Genomic DNA, 26,364 nt, shown 5'->3' with positions numbered 1-26,364 from the left:
ATCAAGCTTCGGGCCTTGAAACCTCTTCCCGCGGCTTGGACGTCCTCCTCCCGCCCTTCTTGGCGGGAGGAGGTCGTTTTGGCCCGGTTACGGATTGGCCACTGCCGGTTCAGCCATCGCCATCTGCTGACGGCTGCGCCGGCGCCGTTCTGCCCATGTGGGCAATTGCTGACGGTCCACCACATTTTAACGTCCTGTCCGGATTTTAACACACTGCGTTTTGATGTTGGCCTGCCATGTACTCTAGATGCCATTTTAGTGGATGACCCACGAGCAGCTGCTCGCGTTCTTCGTTTTATCAATTTGACAAACCTCTCTAAGGACATTTGATTATGCTGTTTTTTTAATCCTATGCCTGTCAGTCGCTTTTATCGTGTTTTCCCTTTTAGTTGTTGTTTTAAACTTGTGCCTCGCGGTGCATTCTTAACGTAGTCAAATCCACTGCCCAGTGGCACCACTCTTTACAGCTCCTCAAGCATCACTTGGCATTCATGGACTGCAAAAATGTCTGACTTACAAGGATCTCCTCAACCATGGTGCTAACTGGACTGCTGATGGCACTATGTAACCCAACAAGTGGTTTCTTCCACAGATTTCATGTGATTTTTACAATCGCCCTTCGCAATCTCAACTGTCACCACTTGTTAGTATGTGAGGTGTGCCTGTATTGGTTTATCAGCATTTGTTCTTTCACAACTGCATCACCAACAGTCAGCTTTAGAAGGATTTAAATGCCCCTAGTGGGTTTGTTAATCAGGTGATATCCAATGACTGATCCGCAATCAAAGTTACTTGACTTTCCTGTTCTGCTATTAATGCTTCTCTACTAACAACACAGTACTCCCCCATCTCCTTTTATGCTGTTGGGCCCACAACTCATGACATCTAGTGGTCAAATCTGCATTTTACAGAGCTGTGAGGATACTATTGATCAAATAGTATATCCTTCTAAGTGTATACCAAACAGAACTGAGCTTCTTAATTAGTCTGTGTGTTGAATCCACTTCATTATGAAATGTTTGTAGTCACCAAGGAATTTTAGTGTTCTGTTTAATGCATCCACATTGTTTCTGACTAGTCCTATTAGATAATTTATAGTTGGTTGAAATTGCATTATGTGAATCTTGGTGAAATTAAAGCTTAAACTGTTCTTTGATCAGTTTTTAGCTCTTATCTAGGATGTGACTGATAGTTTTGATCCCAAGCCATTGATATGCATATATTTAATGAACAAATATTATTGTTTTCAAACAGTCGTGTATTATGAATTCTGAAAGTTGATGTTTACAGCTAAAGAGTGTGACCAGTACTAAACCTTGTACTGATTCTCATTTGTGAGACCTAATTGTAGCTGAGCTTTGTTACTGTGTGCACTTTTTAGGTGTGGCCTCTTGCATTCTGTTAAGAAAGTAACATTCCACCAGTGTTATGGGATTAGTATTAGAAATGTAATCGACCAAGGGTCATTTTACAATCATATGAAAAGAGATCTCACCTAAATACAAAGAAACCAATAGTCGTACAAGCATATGAATGTACACTAATTTAATGATTAGATCGATAGGACAGATATCAGACAGGACAGTGTTGAAGGAACCATCCCAGCATTTGCCTAAAGCCATTTAGGAATACCACAGAAAACCTAAATCGGATCAGGATGGCCAGATAAGAGCATGAACCTCCATCCTGCTCAATCTGAGGCTAGCGTCTTAAACAGTTACACCATCTCATTTAGTTATTTGCACAAATACCATTACATTTGAATTTCCTACTTGGAATTCTGTGAGTCACACAGACAGGTACTTTGACAAGATGGAAACTATGCCTACAGGATATTTTTTGTTTTCAAGGTTCCATACCTCAGCTGGTAAAAACAGAACATTTATAGAATCACTTTGTCTGCCTGTCTTCCTATAACCATTTTTCTGAGGAATGGGCAGATGTGTCAAGTTAAAATTTATGTCTGATGCTAAGGGGTGTGTGGTCTCACGACAATGATATAACTTTAAGCTTCTATGTAAGTGCAATCAGGATATGGCCATTTGTCATACATATTGATACTCACAAACTCGCTCATCCAAACCTATGTTGTACTACTTGTTCATCTAGACGCATGAAAATTTGCAAGAAGCAAGGTTTCACAGTACAAGTAATGGAAAAATCCTAAAATTGTCAATTTTTAGTTATTAAATGAAAAAGGTACTATTTTTTTTCATTTGTTATCCTGTCTGTCTGTCTGTCTGTCTGTCTGATAAGACCCCGGATCTGGTAGATGTATGAAGCTGAAATTTGTCACATATTAATGTCTATGGTCCCTTTGTGGTATGAAACATTTAAAGTGCAATCAAAAGATACACCCATTTATGTCGCATACTTGATATTCACAAACTCGCTCATCAAAACTTGTACAGTATTTCTCGTTGACCTAGAATCATGAAATTTGGCAAGAAGCAAGGTTTCACAGTACAAGTAAGGGAAAAATTCAGAAGTAATTAATTTGTAATTATATCACAGGAAGAGAATATGTTTTTGTAATCTGTTATGAGACTGTCCCTACATCTGTTTGTTAAGACCCCTCTTTCTCAAGTTTGGATAGACATATCAAGTTGAAATTCATTTATGGTGCCTTGGCTGTGTGAGAACTTCAAGCTTCGAAATCAAGGTCATCAAGATATGGCCATTTATGTCACATATTTTGATATCTTGCCATTATCGATATTGATAACAGGCAAAAGTAACAGAAAATCTTGATTCCTTGGCTGGATGAACGGTCTATATACATAATTCACTTTTACAGAACCCTCAGCGAGTTCATACTATTCACACACATGAGGATCTTTTATATCTGCTGCAGCTTCCATTTGTAAAGTGATGCATAGATCTTTTTTTTAGAATTTGCATGTAGTTGTTGAGTGATGATTGATTAATTGTAATTAGGACCATTCTCAAATTATTTTCATATAAAACTAACTCTGTTAATATTAAGAAAAAAAAACCTTCATACTTACAAGAATTACCATCTTGTAATTGCTCAGTAATTTTATGTTGAACTGGTTTAATTCTCCTGTTATCAGAATGTAAGTGCATTTACACAATGTTATCATGGAATATATAGCAACTGATAATAAGTAAGTGTGTTTTTAAGGAGGCATCAGAATAAGCTGTTTCATTTAGAGGCTCAAATTGTCTCAGTAGTTCCAATAATGTTCAGATGTGAAATTGCTGACAACAGACTGGTTTCTCACTGTGTAAATATTTTACGAACTACAGATTTCAAGTCAATGCTCTCTTATGGAGCATTTCGCACATATTCGTGGAGGAGATGTGATAAGTTTCCTATACAAGTAAATATGCAAACTCCTTGTTACTGTCAGGAAAGTTCAGCCTTAGTATGTATGTATGTATGTATGTATGTATGTATGTATGTATGTATGTATGTATGTACGTACGTATGTTCTTGAATTAATTCATAGGTACTGTGCATATGTCACATTGCTTTCGTCTGCAGTCCAGAATGAAAAATATTGGAATAAACTTTAAAGAAATTTCAGCTTCAAAAGTCAAAAACTGAATTTTTCACAGTTTGGTTGAGTAGCCAATGTGTAGGGAAACATCAGAAGACTTGTTTTTGTACGTCTTTTGTAGTTTATAGTTGCATCACTGTGTTCTATATTGTTAAAGATTTATGAAGTTCTGCTGTAAATTATTTGTAGCAAGTTTCACATTGGGGCCCAGAGCTTATTGAACTGGAATACCAGGCGAAGCAAAATGCAACAGTGTTGTTCTTCGTTATTGACAACCAGACGCGGAGCATTGCATCCATCATTGAGGCAGCTCATATTTCTGGAAAGAGGCGGAAACTTATCTTGGTCATACATACCTACCAAGGACCTGGTCAGAAGATATGGGGCGAACCAATTTCGGAAGAGTAAGCAACTTTCATCACTGATAATAGTAACTCTAACGAAAATTTAGTTGCCGTATGGTTACACAAAAGCTTCACATTTACATGCACCAAATTGCGTCTTAACATGTGGAATACTGAGTTTGTGGCATATTAACAACTATTATGTTTATTAATTATTTTTAATGGAAGAAGGGAAGGTATCATTCTGCCACTTGAGCTTAATTTTCATCTGCACAATCTGTATTAGTTGTTAGTGTGTTATTAATGTGGAAGTGCATTTGGGGATGGAAGGTGGAAGGTAAAAGTGAAATTCCTGTTCAATCCAGGGAGAGAACAAAGTGTTATTATGTGGTGAAGAATAATCATCATCTTCAGAAAAAGTAGTTGCTGGAATGTGAAAGAAACATCAAGGGGAAGTTTATTTACTGGAATTCATAATGTTATAAAAAAAAAAATGAAAGGTTTGAAATGTTAAGTTGATGTGGCTGTCCTTAGGATCAGTTCTAGAATCAGAATTGTCAACATGAAGCCTATTATGTGAACTTAATTTATCATGGTGTCCGTACTGATGTGGATCTTTCTTTCTATCTGCTCTTTGATCCTGCATCTTTTGTAGTTGTAACTATTATTTCAAGAGCATTTACACAAAACTTAATGTGTTTTGTCCCATACTCTAACATTACAATTTGTGATGTGAATTACCTGAAAATGTTTCATAGTCACTGTCATGAACAAAGTACAGTCTCTGAAGAACCATAGTGGAAATTTTGAAATCAAAAGCCAGTATGTTATATCAGTAGAAGAGTCAAACAATGGAAAGTCCAGGATGGAATAACATATTATGAAAAAGATAGATTGCTACTCTTTAACCTTTACAATAGAGGAGTTCAATATTCTCTCTCTCTCTCTCTCTCTCTCTCTCTCTCTCTCTCTCTCAATCTCTCTCTCTCTCTCTCTCTCAATCTCTCTCTCTCTCTCTCTCTCTCTCAATCTCTCTCTCTCTCTCTCTCTCAGCACCAGCACCATCGCACAACCAAAGAGAACTGATGACAGAAATTAAAGGCCCTCTAGCAGCACTTGACTCCTGCAGTTTTGCCTTGAAAGTGACAGGGTGCGCTCCTGTCGAAATATCTGTGGTTGTAAATGTCACTTGGCTCCATTTTCACAAGTTATTTGAACAGAGTTTAAACTGCTTGCTTTGCTTCTTTGTCTTAGGATCATAGTGCTACACCCAGCCCTCATTATTAGGTAGCTGCAGAAGTCATCTGTATTGGTCTGATGCACCTGCCACATTTCCATGGAACACAGCATGCAGCGGCTTCAGTCACGTTCGAAATGTCTTGAGAGGCATCAGAAACCGATCGGTAATGGATTTTCACTTTCTCCACTACAGCCCAGATGGGATACAATGGTCTCAAATCAAGAGTGCCTGTGCTCCTTTCATGATTCCTAGTTCTCTGTAAAGAGACAGTCTGCCACTTCGTTCTTGGTGATTCGAACTTGTTTGGCCACACTGAAATGTCTGTGCCACATAATCCTTGTGTAATGTGCTGGTGCATTATTGTCATTCACTTCTACCATCCCAGCATAGATTTTTGAAGTTTTGTTGCCTTTCAAATGTGGAAAACAAATTACAACATGATACTCCCATTTTTAAGTGGGCTATACCATTTGGTTTCAGCTTCTCTACAGATGAGCTATGGTTCTGTACCTACAAACAAATTAAGTGATTAACTTAATTTTTTCAAAGTTATAATTAAAACTTTATTACTACTCATTGTGTACTTCTTTGGCGGTATTACTTGCATTGGAATACTTACAAAAAACATAAAATGGAACTGTCATGAAAGAGCCTTCAGGGATGTGGAATGAGAGACGGGCAGAAGCAACCCCTGCTGGAAAGTGCAATAATATCAAAACGTCACTAATGCATACCTGTTCTCATTGAGAATTGTGTGAATTACTTTTAGGTTACTGTATATACACTGTATACACACATTAATGTGACCACCTATCAAAAGCCTGAATAACCACGTTTTGCAGCCTGAATAACCATGTTCTGCAGTGTGAACTGTTGCAAGACATACAGGAAGAGTGTCAGTGAGGTTCTGGAAGGTACTGACAAGGATGGGGAGCCATGATGACTCTCGTGATGTGGTCAGCTGTGCTAGATTTCTCGATTCATGATCTGTGACATGAACAGCTTGATTGAGGTGGACCTGCAGATTCTCAATTTGTTTTAAATCTGGGTATTTGGGGGCCAGTGGTGTATAGTAAACTCATCCTGGCGCTCTTTGAACTGTGCATGTACACTACAAGCTGTGCAACATATTGCATTGTCTTGCTGGTAGATGCCATCGTGCCAAGAAAAAGAACTGCATGTAGGGATGGATATGGTCCCCAAGGATATAAGCATACCCATTGTCCCTTCGAGAATGATGTCATAACCCAGATAATTCCACAGAAGCATTCCTCAGACCATAACACTCTCTCCTGGTTGCACGGTGTATGGTTTCAGACATTACATGACAACAGCTGTCTGTTCGATGGAGCATAAAATATGATTCATCTGAGAAGGCCACCTGTCACCAATCAGTGGATATGCAGGTGTGGTATTGGCATGCAAATTCCAGCCTCCATTGCCAATGAACAGCCGTTAACAAGGGTGCACGGACCAGGCACATCCTACTGAGTACCATATGCGACAATGCTCTCTGAATGATTTTTTAGGAGACATTGTCAGTAGCCCCTCAGTTCATCTTGTCAGTCAGTTGCTCAACAGTCGCATGTCTGTTATCCATACACAACTCTGAAACCGTCATTCACCCCTGCCACCTATGGTCCATTGTGCACCACAGTTGCCTCAGTGCTGGTTTTGGATATGCCATTTTGCCATGCACAGTGTACTTCAACCACAGCAGCATGAAAACAGTTTACGAACTAAGCTGTTTTGGAAATGCTTCCATCCTTGACCCAAAAGCCAATGATCACACACTTTCAGATGTCTGATAAATTGCTCCATTTTCCCATTATGACACTGACTGCACTGTTTTCCATGTCCCCCTGACACACTTTGTATACCCTCCATTGCTAGTGCTGCCATCTGTGAATGGTTACTGCATGTTGATGTCGAACATAAGTGGTGGTCACATTAATGTGACTGGACTGTGTATGTATATGAGGAGGAAAAACAGGTCCTTTGAAGGAAAAAAAGACACTGGTCCTCTTCCTGCTCAGTAAATATCAATAGATTTAGACTTCGTATCACATTGTGGAATTCACATGGTATGTTGTGGTTTCTTGGCTGTGGATCTGAAATGTTGCTGATATACCAGAGTTGAACTGTTCTGAATGTGGCGCAAGGACACAGATTGTAACAGCAGACATTACTGCAGAATTGATGATCAAGGAAGGGTGTGCAAAGTTGATCCTTGAAGTGTTAACCAATTACTGGAAGGAGAAGAACCTTATTATTTATCAAGAACTTTTGAGGCACTTCACAATGACCCTGATTTTTTCAGACTACTGGTTACCTGTGACAAGACCTGGAATTTTAAGTGCAATCTGGAGATGCAATGCTACAGTTGCGAGTGGCACAGATTGTTATCTCTCTTCTCCACAAAAGGCATGTGTCAACAAGTTGAAAGTGTTTTTTAATTTTTTATTTTTTTTACTCAGTTCTGTTGGCAGAAGCAAAGTGTCAGCTGCATCAGAAGGGATATTGCCACTGTCTGGCAGCTGCAAACCCTGCCCACATGTCTCAGTGTATAACAAAACTGTACATGCCCATGCCAAAATTCTGCTCCTTTTCTAAGATGAGAGTTCATTTTTAGTATCAGTATTGGTGATGAATCATTTGATTACAAATGAGAAACCATTTTTAAGTGCAGAAGTGCTACAGCTCGTGTGTGTTTGTGTATTCCTTGCTCTTCTGTATATTATGCAAAATTTTCCAAATATTATCAGATTTAAAAGTGTTAAACAGTTCATTTGTGAAGGTTAAGAGTAAGACATTTATTTACGTAATTTCTGTATGGGTTATGGCAATTATTTGTAATCATTTCGTGCACCTTGGATAAAACATTATTTATATGTGCATTTTTTTGTTTCAGAGAGTATGATGACCTTACTACAGGTCAAATGATGCTACAAGATCTAGTTGAGCGTCAAGGAATACCGGTTTTTGAGAGTATACCAATTGCACTCAACTGCACTGCAAAAGTAAGATACAGATAACATTTTGCTTGTGAGTACATTGGCTGTTAAAGCTCTAAACAAGTCCACAAAGCTAGAGAACAATTTCATGGTAGTGTGAATGCATACAATACAAATTGAAGTTTGTCAAAATTGTTGCATACTGTGTTGCAATTTAAAGGCAAATATTATCACCTCCTGATCCAGCTCTGTATTTTCTAAGTACAGGAAATAGGTTACATTGGTCAGTGGAGTAATGGGATAAGCTGTTGTGTGAGAACAGAAAAACACATGGCAACCACTTTTATTTGAGAGTCAAAGGGAAATGTTGGAGGAAGGGTAAAAACTTTGTGGAGCTTAATAGTGTTTTATTATAATAGTCTGTTCCACTTATAAGATTTATTAACTTCGTGTGAATTAACAATGGTAGCCCATTTTCTTTTGAATTTCACTTCTAGGTGTTGCGGGACAACATTAGTGTGCAAGATTTAGGCTTGAATGATTTTGCTCAACCTGTCAAAATGGCCCATGTTCAACTAGGTGACAAACTTATGTAAGTAATATCTGTAGCACAGAGAGATTGTAGGAGTAAAAGTATGTCATCACATTTATCTCAATATTTTTCTTTTGTTTCAGAAAGCTGAAAGAAGCATTCGATGCCCTAGACACTGATAATACAGGAGAGATCAGTCTGGCAGATGTAAGTTACTTTCCTCCTCCTCATCCTCATTATTGTCACTGATAATTTTGCATATGGAAACATTGCAGTTGAACGAAATATACTCACCTTGCCATGAAAGATTGCTTCCACCCACCTCCCCATTAATGTATTACTGGACCACCTTTACCTCTAGCTAGACAGCATTATTAAAGATCAAAATCAGTTCTAATTAAAATATCTTAGAGTTGCGTTTCACATTACAAGCTACAGTGTCCAACTGCATTGATTGTTTGTTGTGAAAATACAAAGTAATGCATAAATGTAATTCTAATTCATTTATTAAATGAATAAACAATTACTATACTGATTATTTGTGATTATTAACAACAGTGTGCTGAATGTTGACTGAATTTTTAAGATTACTGCCCACAAGACACAAGTTTATAGGGTATATGGGTCATGAGGGCATGCAGGCATGTCGGCTGTTAAGTGTGCAGTAGCTAAAGGTTTGACTTACTTCACATCCATGAGGATAATTTAAATGAGGGAACAGGGCATACCCAACTAGAGATTGTGGTGCAAGTTCCTATTCCACTGACTAGCAGAGAGAGTTGAGAATGCCAGCCGTATTTATGGAGTTTCAATGAAGCCCACAGTTGCAGCATTGTCTCCAGAACATATCACAGCCCCACTGGTTCTTAGTCGGCTGGAAGCCTTGAACCAGAGGCTCTGAGGATTCTGTGACAATCTAGGCTGAGTTAACCCCTCTGTTAACTATAATCTGTTGTAGATCCCTTGAACAAAACACTGTGTCCAGTAGTTGGAAGAAATCACAAGTCATACGTGTCTACAAGAAGGGTAGCAGAAGGGATCACAAAACTACCATCCAATATCTTTTACTATCTGTAGTAGAATCTCAGAATATATTCTGAGGTCAAACACACTATCTCGAACAGAACAACCTCCTCCATGCCAACCAGCATAGTTTTTGAAAACATAGATCATGTGAAACCCAACTCACATTTTTCCTCACATGATAGCCTGAAAGCAGTCAACTAGATGCAGCAATTCTCAATTCTTGCTTAAGCTTGTGGCCGAGCATCATACCTGTGCTTATTATCAAAAGTATGATCATATAGGGGAATCAGATGAAATACATGGCAGGACTGAGGGTTTCTTGGTAGGTTGGACACAGCATGTTATCTTGGGTGGGGAGTCATCAACAGATGCAGAAACAACTTCAGATCTACCCGAGGAAAGAGAGTTGGGTCTGTTGCTGTTCATGTTGTATATTAATGATCTTGTGGACAATATTAATAGTTACCTCAGATTTTTCACAGATGATGAAGTTATCTACAATGAAATACAGTCTGAACGAAGTTGTACAAATATCCCGTCAGACCTTGATAAGATTCCAAAGTGGTCCAGTCATTGGCAGCTTGCTTTAAATGTTCAAAAATGTAAATAGTGCATTTCGCTGAATGAAAACATGTAGTACTATGAACGTAATAGTAGTGAGTCACAGTTGGAGTCTGTAAAGTCATACAAATACTTGGGTATAACACTTAATAGGGACAAGTAATGGAACAATCACATAGGCTCAGTTGTGGGTAAAGCAGGATATCAGACTTTCATTTATATTTGGAATACATGTGAAATGAAATGCAACTGGTCTACAAAGTAGATTGTGTACGTATCTCTAGTGCGACCCATCCTAGAATATTCTTAAAGTGTGTGGGATTCACACCAAATGTGACTATAAGGGGATATTGAATATAAATACAGAGAAGGGCAGCACGAATAGTTGGAGGTTTGTTTCACTTATGGGAGAGTCTCACTGAGAAGTTGAAAGAACTGAACTGGAAGACATCTCAAAAAGAGATGGAAACTACCACAATAAAGTCTACTGAGAAAGTTTCAAGAATCGGCTGTAAATGATGACTCCAGGTTCATACTACAACCCTCTGCACATTTCTTCGATAGGGATCATGATGATAAGATTAGATTAATTACAGCACACACAGAGCCAATTAAACAATAATTTTTCATGCCCTCCATAAGTGAATGGTACAGGGAAAAGCCTTAATAAATGGTAGAGTGGGACGTGCTATTGGCTACATATTTCAGTGGTTCGCAGTCCGTAGATGTAGATGTAAAATAAGGGGCTAGTTTTCCAAAGACCCATTGACCGATACCTTGCAGTACTAAAAGAATAAAATAAAGCCTTTATCCCATGCATTTAGGTGACATACCTCAGTTAAATTCATTTTAACTGTTTGAACCTCACATTGATGATGATTACTCAAAGCCTGACAGTTCATCTTCATTTCTTTTGCGACTGTTTGATGCACACGGTGTCTTCTCATCACTAAACAGATTGTTTACTCTGTCTGTGACTCACCTACTTTCTATGATTTGTAAGTAAACAATACATAAGCCATCAATGTTATGAGAATACTTCTGATGGCTCCAATCCAAATTCAGTTATTTCCACCAGCACAATAACTGTAGCAACGAAGTTCTTACGATCGCCTGCCATCTGATGACTTGCCCAAATTGACTATGTTTGTGACTAATTTAAAAAGATTGTTAGGTGACTGGCTGTAGTTTGTTCTCAAGTCAGCTGCTGTTTGTTCCTCTGTTGTGTGTGGGAAATATATAAACAATGAGGGTATTGTCATTCTCAACTAATAAACTCACAGGCACATTTGAGAAACTTCCTCACGTCAGCCACACTTCTTAAGCTTGTTGCCCATCGTAAATCCTCTGAATCAAACTATGTACTAGTTTGGACTCTATGTGGTTTTGGAGTGAATAATAAAATTTTAAGCACTTGTGTTCTGTGATTTCTAATTTTTCAGGTTTGCATGGCATTTAGGATTCTTACTGACCGAAAACTTTGTCTCTCGGACATAAGGAATATCTTGGCTACTCAGACAGGTTAGTTACTGTTTTATTATTTTACTGTTGCTATTGTACTTGATGCTAATGACGCATAGACTTAATTGTTTCACGTATCAGTAACTGGAGATAAACTGATTGGTGTGTCAGTTCGATAATGTGTCATTGTCGTCTTCAGTTCTGAAGAGGGGTTTGAATTCAGCTCTTCATGCTAGACTGTCCTGTACAAGCCTCATCATCTCTGAATAACTACTGTGACCTACATCAGTTTGAGGCTGCTTACCATATCCATACCTAGGTCTCTCCCTACACCTTCTACACCCACAGTTCCCTCCACCATTACCTTTCAAAATACTATCCATTCCCTTCAAATGCTCTTCAAAGTCCTTTGCTGTCTCTGACAGACTTACAAAATATTTGACAAACTTTAGAGTTTTTATTTCTTCTCCCTGAACTTGATTTCATTTCTAAAGCCCTCCTTGGTTTCATTTTGTGCCTGCTCGATTTACAGATTGAGTAACATAAGGGGAAGACTAGAACTACTGTTTCACTTTCATTTCTGTCAACTCTTATAACTGCCATGTAGTTTCTGTAAGAGTTACAAATGACCTTTTGTTCCTTACAGTTTATCCAGGTTCCTTTAAAAACTCCAAAGAGTGTAGCTCAGTGCACATTGTCTAAAGCTTTCTCTAAATCTACAAATATTTTAAATGTTGGTTTATCTTTTTTCAACCTGTCTTTTAAGATAAGATGTGGGGTCAGTATTGCCTCTCTTTATCTTACATTTCTCTGGAACCTCAACCGATCTTCCCCAAAGTCGGCTTCTGATTCTGTTTTTTCCAAAGCTATCTTAAATTTTCATGTCTGTGGCATCTGTCCTTACCTGGCACACCATTTTTCTGTGGTGTTATTACATTTGTCCTCTAGCCTTTTTGCATTTCCAATCAATCACTTTTTAGACAGCTGTATTCCCTTTCATGTGCTGTATTTGCTACATTTTATATATTCACTCTGTCAATTAAATTAAATATTTCCTGTGTTATCAGAGGATTTGTACTAGGTCTTTCACTTGTTATCTTCATTGAGACTGGATCTGCAGCTATGATTAATAGTTTAAATGACTTAGTGCCACCTACAGCTGTCATTTTTTGTATATTGGTTGTAAGATTGTAAAATTTTGATCCTAGACCATTACCAAGTATTTTACAAAACCTTACTAATGACACATTGTGCCATACAGCTCCCTGCTCCTTTTTGCATTTAAACAGCATCCATCACTACTGTGGCTGTTGAGTGCAGGTATTGCAATTTTCATTGTCCATTACTATGAAAGCACGTCACAGTTCCAAAAACTACAGACCTGTGCATTTCACATCCTGTAGCCCTCCAAACACTTAGTGGTCACACAATGTTTAATGTGAGCATATATTGTAACAGCTAAGTCACCTGCAGTTGCAGGCATAATAACTGTGGATAATATTTAAATATACCTGTATGGTGTAATGTGTTGTCAATCAGTTTTTGTAAATTGATAGATAATTGTACAATTGTACTACCAGTAAAGGAAAAATGACAGTTGCAGGAGGCAGTAAATCATTTAAATAAGCCTTTTTAGCAGTGTGGTACTCTGCTACTTGCACTTTCATCTCTCGAAGTTACCAATTCATTTTCTATTGCATTCTTTCCCCCCCCCCCCCCCCCCCTTTCTTGTCAAGCATTGCCTAATGATCTCATAAACTCTCAGCAACCTCTGGTTCTTTCAATTTATCCAGTTTCTATCTCTTTAAATTCTTAAGTCTTCATCGAGCGAGGTGGCACAGTGGTTAGCACACTGGACTTGCATTAGAGAGGATAATGGTTTAAACCTGCGTACGGCCATCCTGATTTAGGTTTTCCATGATTTCCCTAAATCGCTTCCGGTAGATGATGCGATGGTCCCTTTGAATGGGCATGGCCAACTTCATTCCCCATCCTTCCCTAATTTGATGGGACCAATAACCTCGCTCTTCGGTCCCCTCCCCAGAATGAATCAACCTTACCTTTTTGCAATTGTTTTCAGTTGTAATCTACAGGTCATAACCAATAAAATTATGGTCAGTTCACATCTGGAAATATTCTGCATTTAAAGTCTGGTTTCAAAATCTCTACCTTCGTTTTTTTAATTCTTAAACTAAGTATTAACAATGATTTAATTATACTCTGGAAAATTCTGCCAGGCAACTTCCACTTTCTTTCTTTATTCTCCCACCCCCCCCCCCCCCCTCTCTCTCCCCCAATTTCAGTCAGTGTTGCCCTACTAGTTTCCCTTCTCTTCCATTTCCTAGTATCAAATTCCAGTGATCTACCACAATTAAATTTTTTCTGTCCTCTAATTACCTGAATAATTTCCTTCACGTCATAATATTTTCTTTCAATCTCTCCATCTGTGGAGCTAGTTGACAAACATGTGCTACTCTTGTGTGTCTCAGCTTTGTGTTTACCATGACTATGATAATGCATTCACTATGATATTTGTAGTAGCTTACCTGTGTTCCTATTTTCTTACTCATCATTAAGCTTACTCCTGCATTACCCATTCTTCCCTGCCACCTCACTTCATTAAATCCCACTGCTTCTAACTTCAACCTGTCCCTTTACCTTTTTAAATTCTTTAACCTACCTACCCAGTTAAGAGCTCTAACATTTCACACTCTGTGACACATAGAATGTTTTTGTTTTTCCTACCAAGTAATCCTTGTCCAGTAAATCAAATGGGGAACTATTTTATCTCCAGAATATATTATCCAAGAGGACACAGTCATTAACCCATACATCAGAGCTGCATGCCCTTGGGAAAAATTATGGATGTAATTTCCCCTGCTTTCAGCTGTTCATGCCACCAGCACAGCAGAGCCATGTTGGCCAAAGTTAAGTTCAGATCAGTCAATCACTGACACTGCTGCCCCTGCAACTAGTGAAAAGGGTGCTACCCCTCTTAAGAACCATGAGTTAGTGTAGCCTGTCCCCAAATACCCCTCTGTTGTGGTTGTAGCAGAACAGTCACCCCACCTTGGGAAGGTCCATTGTTCATAGAGTGGGAGTAAAAAGGGGTGGGGGGATGGGAGATAACTGTTAAAGAATTAAATAGTCCAGAATTTTACAGTTGTAAAGTGATATATCATAACTGTTTGGTTAGCAGTTTATCGCATAAAAGTTATACTTTGCGTAGCGTTTCAAAAAAATTAAAATTTATGTGAACTGTTTAATTTGACACACCCAAAAATCACTTCTTTTTTGCAACTTACCAATATATTTCCCAGGCATAGAACTTACTCCAGCACTCATATATTCAACAAGAAATGTAATTTAAATTTACTCCATACCTACCGCTGAACTTTATTTTGGGAGTACGATACATAAGTACATTGTGTATTTACAAACTGAGGTGTCAGATTCTTAAGTCTTAACTGTAAAAAATGTTGTGTGAGATTACTATTATTATTTACTGAAAAAGACGTGTACTAGTAATATAGGACAAGTCAAATAACATGTGTTACGATCACTTTTTCTTCGTTTTTTTCTCTGCATGGGACTTTCAGACATCATATATGATTTTAGTCCTTTTCATACAGCTAGCTGTATATAATTACGATATGCAGTTTACTCCCAAAAATTTATATGAATACTGAAAAATGGAAAGTAAATATCAGAATGTAGTTTCATCTTCACAGCATAAGTACTGAATTTTTATCTGAGAGACTTCTTTACATTTGTATCTACGTTTCATTATTTAAACTTAAAAGTAATATTTGCAGTTGAGTTCTTCTGTTTTTTTATACTAAGAAATAATTCATAACTCTAAGAATTCATTTGTTTCACAAAAAAGTTTGGTGTATGAGGAATGTTTTTAGCTTACTTCTGAATACCCACATAATATTAATTTCCTTTTCTATTTAGATGGAAAGATTGTTGTGTACCTTTATTCCTTACTCAGTAACTCCCTTCTATACTATCATGAGAGCTGTAGAGTCTTGGTGGCAATTTTTTCTGTGTCTTGTCATAGTTGTGGATGTCACCATTTTTCTGAAACATCTCTATGTTGTTGATTATGACTGTAATCATGAAGTGTATATACAGGGTGTCCCTCCTAAGGATCTTCAGATGCATTTGCCAGACCAGTTTTGTACCATGAGAGCAGAGTTCCTCCTGGCATATACAGTGTTCAAATAACTTACAGGAATGCAGCTGGGTGATGTCATTGACAACCACCAATATTTCAACACATGCACACCCTGTAATTTTCAATGCAAAACTGTCCTAAAAATGTCAGGTTGTGCAACTGACTAAGTATGGGCGGTTGTCAATGAAGTCAGTTGACTGCATTCCTGCAAGTTCTTTGAACCAATTTGGCACCACCCTATCGAATGAGCATGTAAAGTTCTGCTTTAAAAGTAATTTTGTTTGTAACTGGAAACAAGATGACCCTTACTGCCAGTGCTGGACAGTGCATGAAATATCTGATGAGCAGTATTTGTTTGAGTTGACTCAAACTACATATTGCAGAAATGAAAGTGCAAATACTTACCAAAACACCAGAGAAAATGCATAGGACTCCTAGGAGGGACAGCTGATATATGGTACTGCAAGTGTAAATATCTAAAATGGCTAAAAGAGATATCTGCAGGATGTTCTTAAAGTAGCCCCACGTATTAATTTCGCTGCTTAGTTTTGAAGTCTGAAAAGTTTCTCAGTTTCTGCAACATTTCCTCAGTAGGTTATACCATAGGAGAGGATAGAATGGGAATGTGGCAAAAGCATTATTTTAATTGTGGAAATGCAAAACTTAGTGAATAAAGTTTATTCAGCAGCTAATAAATTTGCTCATTCCTTCTTAACCGATTGCCAATCTGGATGCATAAGAAATTTGTATGTGCAGTTTCTACAGTTTTCCACTTTCTTAGATCAGTTTCAGGAACTTGAAGTTTTTTTTTTTTATTTGTCACCTGGAACTACATAATATTAATTAAAAAAAGAGAATAAGGTTATTTACTATGAATCACTTGCATGCTTTATAAGTTGCTGTATTGGCTGTAACCTTCGTTGTGGTGTTTGGCATTTTGGTTAGAATAATTTTATCAGCAAGCACCACAGTTTTTCCCCAGTCTTGAATTGTAACTTTTAGATAATACCCCTGTGTGAACCATGGACCTTGCCATTGGAGGGGAGGCTTAAATGCCTCAGCAATATCGATAGCCGTACTGTAGGTGCAACCCCAATGGAGGAGTATCTATTGTGGAGCCAGAAAAATGTGTGGTCCCCGAAGAGGGGCAGTAGCTTTTTCAGTAGTTGCAGGGGCAACAGTCCAGATGATTGACTGATACGGCCTTGAAACATCAACCATAATGGCCTTGCTCTGCTGGTACTACGAATAGCTGAATGCAAGGGGAAACTATAGCTGCAATTTTTCCTGAGGGCATGGAACACTACTGTATTGTTAAATGATGATGGCATCCTCTTGGGTAAAATATTGCAAAGGTAAAGTAGTTACCCATGTGAATCTCTGGGCAGGGACTACTCAGGAGGATATCAGCTGAAATAAAACTGGCATTTTATGGAGTGGAGTGTGGAATATCAGATCCATTAATTGGGTAGGTAGGCTGGAAAATATAAAAGGGAAATGGATATGTTAAAGTTACAGTGTCAGCTAATGAAGTTTGGTGGAAGAAGTAACAGGACTTCTGGTCAGGAGAATACAGGGCTATGAATGCAGACTCAAATGGGCGTTAATGGCAGAGTAGGTTTTATAAGGAATAAAAACAAATAGCAATACAGTTCAGTTTTATGAACAGCATAGTGAACACTTTATTGTAGCCAAGATAGACATGAAGACCAACCCACCACAGTAGTAAAAGTTTATATGAGAATTAGTTCCACAGATGGTGAAGAGATTAAAGAAGTGTGTGACAAGATAAAAGAAATTATTCAGATAGTTAAGGGAGATGAAAATTTAATAGTGATGTGGGACTGGAATCGGATACTAGGAAAAGGAAGAGAAGGAAAAAATAGTAGGTGAATATGGATGAACTGTGGGAAAGAAATGAAAGGGGAAGCCACTTGGTAGAATTTTGCACAGAGAATGATGTAATCATTGCTAACACTTGGTTTAAGAATTGTGAAAGGAGGTTATATATGTGGAAGAGACCTGGAGACACCAGGTGGTTTCAAATTGATTATATAATGGTTAGACAAAGAGTTTGGAACGAGATTTTAAATTACAAGACATTTCCATGGGCAGATGTAGACTCTGACCCAAATTTATTGGTTATGAACATCAAAACTGAAGAAATTGCAAAAGGTAGGAATTTAAGGAGATGGGCCCAGGATAAACTGAAAGAACCAGAGGTTGTAGAGAGTTTCAGAGAAAGCATTAGGGACTGACTGACAAGAACGGCAAAAACTACAGTAGAAGAAAAAGAATGGGTAGCTTTGAGAGACAGAATAGTGAAGGCAGCAGAGGATCAAGTAGGCAAAAAGACAAGGAATAGTAGAAATCCTTGGGTTACACAAGATATACTGAATTTTGTCGATGAAAGGTGAAAATATAAAAATCCAATAAATGAAGCAGACAAAAGGGGATATTAACGTCTAAAAAAATGACATTGACGGGAAGTGCAAAATGGCTAAGCAGGAATGGCTAGAGGACAAATGTAATGATTTAGAAGCGCATATCACTAGGGGAAAAGATAGATGCCACTTACAGGAAAATTAAAGGGAAGCTTTGGAGTAATGAGAACCACCTGTATGAATATCAAAGGCTCAGATGGAAAACCAGTCCTAAGCAAAGAAGGGAAAGCTGAAAGGTGGAAGGAGTATATAGAGTGTCTGTACAATGGAAACGCTCTTGAAGGCAATATTATAGAAAGGGAAGTGGATGTAGCTGAAGATGAGATGGGAGATACGATACTATGAGAAGAATTTGACATACCTCTGAAAGATCTAAGTCGAGACAAGGCCCCAGGGGTAGACAATATTCTGTCGGAACTACTGATAGCTTTAGGAGAGCCAGACATGACAACCTTCTTCCATATGGTGTGCAAGATGTATGAGACAAATGAAATACTCTGACTTCAAGAATAAATTAATAATTCCAATTAAAAAGAAACGTGTTGCTAACAGGTGTGGAAACTACCGAACTATCAGTTTGGTAAGTCATGGTTGCAACATACTAACACACATTCTTTACAGAAGAATGGAAAAAACAGGTGGAAGCTGACCTGGGGATGATCAGTTTGGATTCCGGAGAAATTTAGGAACATGTGATGCAATACTGAGCCTACGACTTATCTTAGAAGATAGATTAAGGAAGGGGAAACCTACATATTTAGTATTTGTAAGCTTAGCAAAAGCTATTGACAATGTGAACTGGAATACTCTTTCAAATTCTAAAGGTGGCTGGGGTAAAGTAAAGTGAGTGAAATGCCACCTACAACTTGTACAGAAACCAGACGGCAGTTATGAGTGTCGAGGGGCATGAAAGGGAAGCAGTGGTTGAGAAGGGAGTGAGACAGGGTTGTAGCCTATCCCAGATGTTATTCAGTCTGTATATTAAGCAAGCAGTAAAGGAAACAAAAGAAAAATTTGGAGTAGGAATTAAAGCCCAGGGAGAAGAAATAGTAAACTAGTCGTTAAATAAAACACAAGTACGACAAGATGGGGTATTGATGGTGTATTCATTAGCTCTGTAAATGGGGAGGACATGATCTTCTGATAAACATTTGCATAATTAAAAAGATGTAAAAAAATGACATAAATCAGTAAATGAAATAGATGCAGATAAGTAGCTTCCAGGGACAAATGCTATAGTGCAATGCTGTCGTCTGAGATACCATTATGATGAAATCACGTGAAGGTATTATTAGTTTTAATTCAGAGGTTCATTGTAAAAATTTATATTTTCTGTGAGGTATTAACAGTTTCTGTAATTTTAAATATATTGAAATACTGTTGTGTCACTGGATTCACCTCATTTATCCGAGATCACCAATATATTCAGATTTGCATTAATATGTAACTGTGATTTGGTGTCAAACTTCAGAGAGTTATAACTTGGCCGCCTTTAAGTGTGTCTGACATTCTGACATTTCTTGGGGCATTTTGAGCCCTCCTAAGCAACCATCTGTCGCAAAAAATTCCCAATACTGGGGTTTGCCCACTCCCTGTTATTTGAAATCTGCCAGGAAGTTTAATATCAGTGCACACTCCACTGCAGAGTGAAAATCTCACTCTGGAAACATCCCTGTCCTTTGCTGGCACTCTGGCATGTAGCTTGTCCGGGACAGTCACCTAGCCAGAAGCTGCCACGGTGTGCCTAGAGTCCGTGGGTCCCACGTCGTTCCTAGAGTCCTTGGGTCCGCTAATGTTCAGCTGTACAACAAATTCATCTTACATCATAGCAGTACTGGGTAGCTGATTAGCTCACTTATATACGCATGACGATACAAATATTAGAAAGTCTCTCCTGAAAGTATTTGTATGGAGTGTAGCTATGTATGCAAGTGAGAAATGGATGATAAACAGTTTAGACACTGAGAGAATAGAAGCTTTTGGAATGTGGTGCTACAGCAGAATGCTGAAGATTAGATGGGTAGATTGTGTAACTAATGAGGAGGTACTGTGTAGGACTGAGGAGAAAAGAGATTAATGGCTCAATCTGACTAGAAGAAGGGATTGGTTGGTACGACACACTCTGAGACATCAAGAGATCACCAATTTAGTAGTCAAGGGAAGTGTGAGGGGTTAAAATTGTGAGAGGGAGACAAAGAGATGAATACAGTGAGCAGATTGATAAGGGTGTAGATTGCAGTAGATACCCGGAGATGAAGAGGCGCAGCATGGAAAGCTGCTTCAAACCACTGTTTGGACTGGAAACAACAACAACAACAAATCAACAGAAAATAATTAATGTAAGCTAGAAAATGGGTAACCCAAGGATTGAACCCTGGGGTTCCTACACTTTTTACATTTCCTCATTGTGAATTTATTCTTAAATATGACATTGTTAAGCCAACTCTGTTACCTGTTGTGCATGTAGGTTTCTTGTAGAGCAGGCAGTTGGTCTTACATGCCATTCTGGGAGATATTCTTTAAGCAGTGTTACCTTCTACGCACTTGAATGCCTTAGCAAGGTCACGGTAAATACCCACTGGAGAATCTCTGCCTCTCTCGCCGTTTCTTTTCCTCCTGCTGCCCCTCCCACCCCGTCCCACTTCCCCTCTCCTTGGCCCATTACTCGTGATCATTATTCCACCCCTCACTCCATTACTCACCCCACCGCCCCCTTACTCCATCCCCCTTTCTCCTCCCGCCGCCCCCTTACTCCATCCCCCTTTCTCCTCCCGCCGCACACTCCCACCAGTACTCCACCCATCTCTTCTCTTTATGAGTAAATATGATTAATCTTATAAGCTATAGTTGGAAAGTTGAATGCTGTAGAAATTAACTACATAATTGATTCAATCAAGTGATAAACTGTAATTAAAAATAGTGATTGGTTACCATGGAAAAAACTTACATATGGTATTTTCTTTGCAGGTTTAATAGGAGATGACGTAAAGGATGTACCCCTGGAACAAATAAAAGTAAACTTTGAGCAGTTTTGTGCTATCGTAGCAGAATTCAAGTTTTGTGAAAGTGAGGCTCAGAAACTTTGGGACTTAGTCCTAGCCAAAACCACTCGCCTTCTTCAAGCGTTTGTTACTTCTGTGGTGAAATTACTAGGTATCTTTAGATATTTAGCCCCAATGAATCTGCCCATACAATAAAGACATTTCTGTTGCACACTGAAAGGAAGAAATTCTTTTCAGAAGTTTTTCCTTTGCTTTTGACAAAGACTGTGACAGTCTTTTTAGTTACATTTGGCTTTTTCTTCACGCCATGAAAGTTATTGTTTTTAGGTGTTTGGTTTTGTGCTGCAAAGGACTACAGTTCCACTTTTAATTTTATTGCTTATTTTAAAAATTTATTTTCTTTTGCACCAGTTACATTCTTATTATATATAATCTCTGTTTGTCTTTGTGTGTGTGTGTGTGTGTGTGTGTGTGTGTGTGTGTGTGTGTGTGTGTCATGCGCACTCACAGCACACATTAAAAACAGACCTAAGGAATTTTGTTAGTAAGTGAATAAAGATCCTTTGTGATATCGCATAGAATTAGTAACATTTTAGAAACTGGAAAATGACAGTGTAAAATTTTCTACACTATTATTTGTAGAGTTTACAGAGATGTAGTTTTCAGTATTTCTTAGCAGTTTAAGTGGTACTGCATGTTGTAGAATGACTGTATAATGTCAATGTCAACCAAATCAATAAAGTTTAATATTAACAGTGCTTGATAATTACTAGCAAAAATTAGGTAAAATGATTATTTTTCCATCCTAAGTGGCATTGTACTTGCAAATACACTAAAATGATGTTTCATAATTATTATTATCCTCTGTGACAAAGCATAACAGTAATCGTTAGCGAAGTTATTCATTGGCGTTATTGTGGGAAAAGATCCTCAGGAAGTTGCGTATCCACTTGAAAGTATTTAACTCAGGTTCTGATAATAGAATGATTCTCTCATGTTTTGTTAATCAACATCCTCCATAGACTAACTGCATTTTCGCATTGCCCTTCTAATGTATCACCACCTGCCTGTGTGACAATTTCATTTCAAATCCCTACAAACTGTTACATTCAGGTATTTGTATGAGTTAACTAATTCCAGTTCTGACGCATTAGTATTGTAGTCATAGGATACTAATTATTTTTTCATTTTGTGATGCACATAATTTCTTCCTTCTGTAAATTTAAAGCAAGTTGAAAATCTTGGCAGCATTTTTAAATAATGTCAAGATCTGATTGAGCATGTGTACAGCATTTTCTAGAGAAATGCCTCATCTGTAAAAGTGTGAGGTTGCTATTAATACTATCTGCAAGGTCACTAATATGAAAGATGAACTGCAAGGGTCTAACCACACTTCCCTGAGGCACACCAGAAGTTACTAGCTCTGTCAGTGACTCTCCATTCAAGACAACAGGCTTTGCCCTTCACACAAATAAATCCTCAGTCCAGTGACAGATTTCATTTAATGCTACCATATGCTTGTGCTTTTGTTAGTAAGCATTGGTGTGATATTGAGTAAAATGTTCTTCGAAAGGCAGGAATATTGCATCTACCATACTGCTTCAATCCATGGCTTTCTGGCTGTGACATGCGAAAAACGCAACTTGTGTTTTGAAGAACCAATGTTTGTAGCATGCAGCCTGGTTGCATTCTCTTAGAACATAGTCTGTGCTCAAATATGATGTTGATATTCCAAGATTCTAAAACCGGTTCTGTGAATCAATTATGCTACACTTGCGCTAAGTGCAGTGTTTTCTCAGAACTATTATTACATTTTTTTGTGTTAGAGATGATTGCAGTATATTATTGTTAAGAGGGGCTACCTCGGCAGCAAATTCTGGATACTGTCTGATATGGTTTTTCAGTGACACTAACACTAAAAGCTGTTTTACGTATCTTTGCAATGGTGCAAAAATTATACTTGGGCAGTGCTTCTGAAACCATTTTTAAAGAAACATTTGGAAACAGTTAAGCATTTCTGCTCTTGTTTTGCTACCCTTAATATCGGTTCTCATATTATCCATATGTGTATGACAATATCTTTGGTGTCACTGACAGTTTTTATGTACACCCAGAATTCCTTGTAGTTTTGAGAGGTCTTTTGACCAGATTTGGTCGTAGTATTATTATTATTATTATTATTATTATTATTATTATTATTAGTAGTAGTAGTAGTAGTAGTAGTAGTAGTAGACGAAGGCTTTGAACATTCCCATTTTATCTACAAAATTCATTTCATCCAGAAATTTTCTTTTGCCGTCAGCTTTAAGCCTCATTTTGCACATAGTACACACTAGTCACTGTTTTACTGTTTGCTTAAAGAGACTTCATGCTGTGAAGAATCCCTCACAGTTAGAGTTGTTCTACCAGGTACATATTTGTCCAGTGCTTGTTCAACTGTTCTTCTGAATGTTAGCCCTAATTCCTCTTCATGCTTCTCTCCAGAGATAAAGTTAGAGGTTCATCCTCAAGACATGACTCGACTGCCTTTTTATGTAGGTTACTGAACATGTAGATCTTCCTGCATGTTTTAGTTGCTCTCTGTACTTCAGTAATAACAGTTTCAACTGTTGTGTCACAGTCGCTAATAAGAGTTTCATTGGGGGATACTCTCAAAGAAGTCAGTTCTACTTACTCTCATCAGAATTACTATATTTTCACTGTGGGTAGGCTTATGAACTATATGTTACAGGTATTTTTCAGAGAAAGTGTTTAGTAATGTGTCACAGGATCCTTGGTCTTGCCCTCCACTTAAAAACCAAAGTCACACCGGAACTTTGCAGTCACAGAAAACATGTCTGAGCTCAATCATGTGGAACTCGTATATATTGAGAATTAAGCCACTACATGCTGCAAAAAGAAATAGAAGAGAAAGCAGTGATGGGAGAAAAAGTAACTTGGAAGTAGTTCTACTTTCAGCTATACTAATATGCTAAGAGAATGTGCAGCAGAGCCAGATGAATATAGGAATCTTTCAATGAATTGGTGAATCTCTTTACACCTAATGTACACAGAAAAGATACTGTTCATATAATCATTGGCTTTTATTTCCTAAGATACTGTAATTGATCCATAAACATGAAAAGAGTAAGATACAAGACTGTAGGTAATGCTGTTATCTATTTCTGGAAAAAAAAAAAAAAAAAAAAAAAACTAACCAGCTGTGGTGTTACGACCCTGCACTGACACTTTGTCAAATGTTTTGATAGCTAATTGCTGAAGGAGTATGAAATATGTAACTACTCCCCTGAGTGCACTTCAGCAGATGATTCCTTTCATTTGTCTATCCTGATATGCTCATATTTGTACGGTGTCACAATATCAGTTGTTGACATGCCTGCATGTTGGGAAGCCACATGGTGCAATATATTGAGCGAGTGTCAATACTTCTAAAGCTCTGCAGCCTCCTTCAGTATAGAGGGTGTTCGGGCTAGAGGGATACAAACACATTTTTGTGTATTTCAGTACCTATTAAGGTTTATAACTTTATTTATCTAGCATTGTACACAGGATCTCGGACATTTTTAGGCATGTTGGTACAATTCAGTGTGGGAAGCATTTGTAGCTTGACATATATCAAAACGGTATGCATTGTTACTTTGTGCCGGGAAGGGCTCTCAACAAGGAAAGTTTCCAGGCGTCTCGGAGTGAACCAAAGCGATGTTCTTCAGATATGGAGGAGATACAGACAGGAACTGTCAATGACATGCCTCTCTCAGGCCACCCAAAGCCTACTACTGCAGTGGATGACCGCTACCTACGGATTATGGATCGAAGGGACTCTGACAGCAATACCACCATGTTGAATAATCCTTTTCATGCAGCCACAAGAAAGACCAAGAAAGACTCAAACTGAGCGCAATAGGCTGCGTGATCTGCAACTTCACTCCCAATGTCCATGGTGAGGTCCATCTTTGCAACCACGACACCATGCAGCGCAATACGGATGGGCCCAACAACGTGCCAAATGGGCTACTCAGGATTGGCATCATGTTCTCCTCACTGATGAGTGTCGCGTGTCGCATATGCCTTCAACAAATCGTCTGAGACGTGTTTGGAAGCAACCCAGTCAGGCTGAACACATTAGACACACTGTCCAGTGAATGCAGCAAGGTGGAGGTTGCCTGCTGTTTTGGGGTGGTATTATGTGGGACTGACAAATGCTAGTGGTGGTCATGGACGGTGCCATAATGGCTGTACGGTACGTGAATGCCATCCTCCAACCAATAGTGAAACCATATTGGCAGCATATTGGCGAGGCATTTGTTTTCATGGACGACAATTCGCGCCCCCATCATGCACATTTTATGAATGACTTCCTCCCAGATAGAGACATCGCTCGACTAGAGTGACCAGCATGTTCTCCAGACACGAACCCTTCTGAACATGCCTGGGATAGATTTAAAATGGCTGTTTATAGATGACGTGACTCACCAGCTACTCTGAGGGATCCACACCGAATCACCATTGAGGAGTGGGACAATCTGGATCAACAGTGCCTTGGTGAACTTGTGGATAGTATGCTACGACAAATACAGGTATGCATCAATGCAAGAGGATGTGGTACTGTATATTAGATGTACCAGTGTGTACAGAAATGTGGACCTCCACCTCTGAAGCTCTCTCTGTATGGTGGTACAACATTCAATGTGTAGTTTTCATGAGCAATGAAAAGTTCGGAAATGATGTTTATGTTGATCTCTCTTCCAATGTTCTGTACAGGTTCCAGAACTCTCGGAACTGAGGTGATGCAAAACTTTTTTTGCTGTGTGTGTGTGTGTGTGTGTGTGTGTGTTTGTATTATCTTCATTTACTACTTACCTAGTCTTTTGATACACACTTAAATTTGCGACAACAATCTCATTGGTGTGAACTTGTGTGTCGAGGAGTTGAGTTTATTTTGACTGCTTATGCTAGTCTTTTCTATTAGACAAACAAGCCAATTTTCAAGTCGTTGGTGAAGGAGAGGGAGCTGTGCCAGTAAGTGAAAGTGTTTGTCTCCTAGCGTGGGAACCACTCAAAGTATATTGAAATATGGACAGCTAAGATGATTGTTC

The 26,364-nt window shown here is 38.4% G+C and overlaps 1 protein-coding gene across 2 annotated transcripts in view; it reads left to right on the top strand.

The window, feature by feature from the left end:
* LOC126469924 (uncharacterized) overlaps nt 1–26,364 on the top strand; it is a 573,978-nt gene that overhangs the window by 494,619 nt on the left and 52,995 nt on the right. The window contains exons 6-11 of one of the 2 annotated variants that reach the window (XM_050097321.1): nt 3,714–3,928; nt 8,020–8,128; nt 8,560–8,654; nt 8,738–8,801; nt 11,624–11,702; nt 21,234–21,332. In XM_050097321.1, the coding sequence (XP_049953278.1) occupies nt 3,714–3,928; nt 8,020–8,128; nt 8,560–8,654; nt 8,738–8,801; nt 11,624–11,702; nt 21,234–21,332 (661 nt within the window). Of the gene's footprint in view, nt 1–3,713; nt 3,929–8,019; nt 8,129–8,559; nt 8,655–8,737; nt 8,802–11,623; nt 11,703–21,233; nt 21,420–26,364 lie in introns of both variants that reach the window. The other variant, XM_050097320.1, reaches the window with a different exon arrangement.

Source organism: Schistocerca serialis, chromosome 3 (genome assembly GCF_023864345.2).
Source record: "Schistocerca serialis cubense isolate TAMUIC-IGC-003099 chromosome 3, iqSchSeri2.2, whole genome shotgun sequence".
Lineage (NCBI taxonomy): Eukaryota > Metazoa > Arthropoda > Insecta > Orthoptera > Acrididae > Schistocerca > Schistocerca serialis.
Note: the sequence above shows the minus strand (reverse complement) of the source record. Positions and strands in the feature narration are given on the sequence as shown.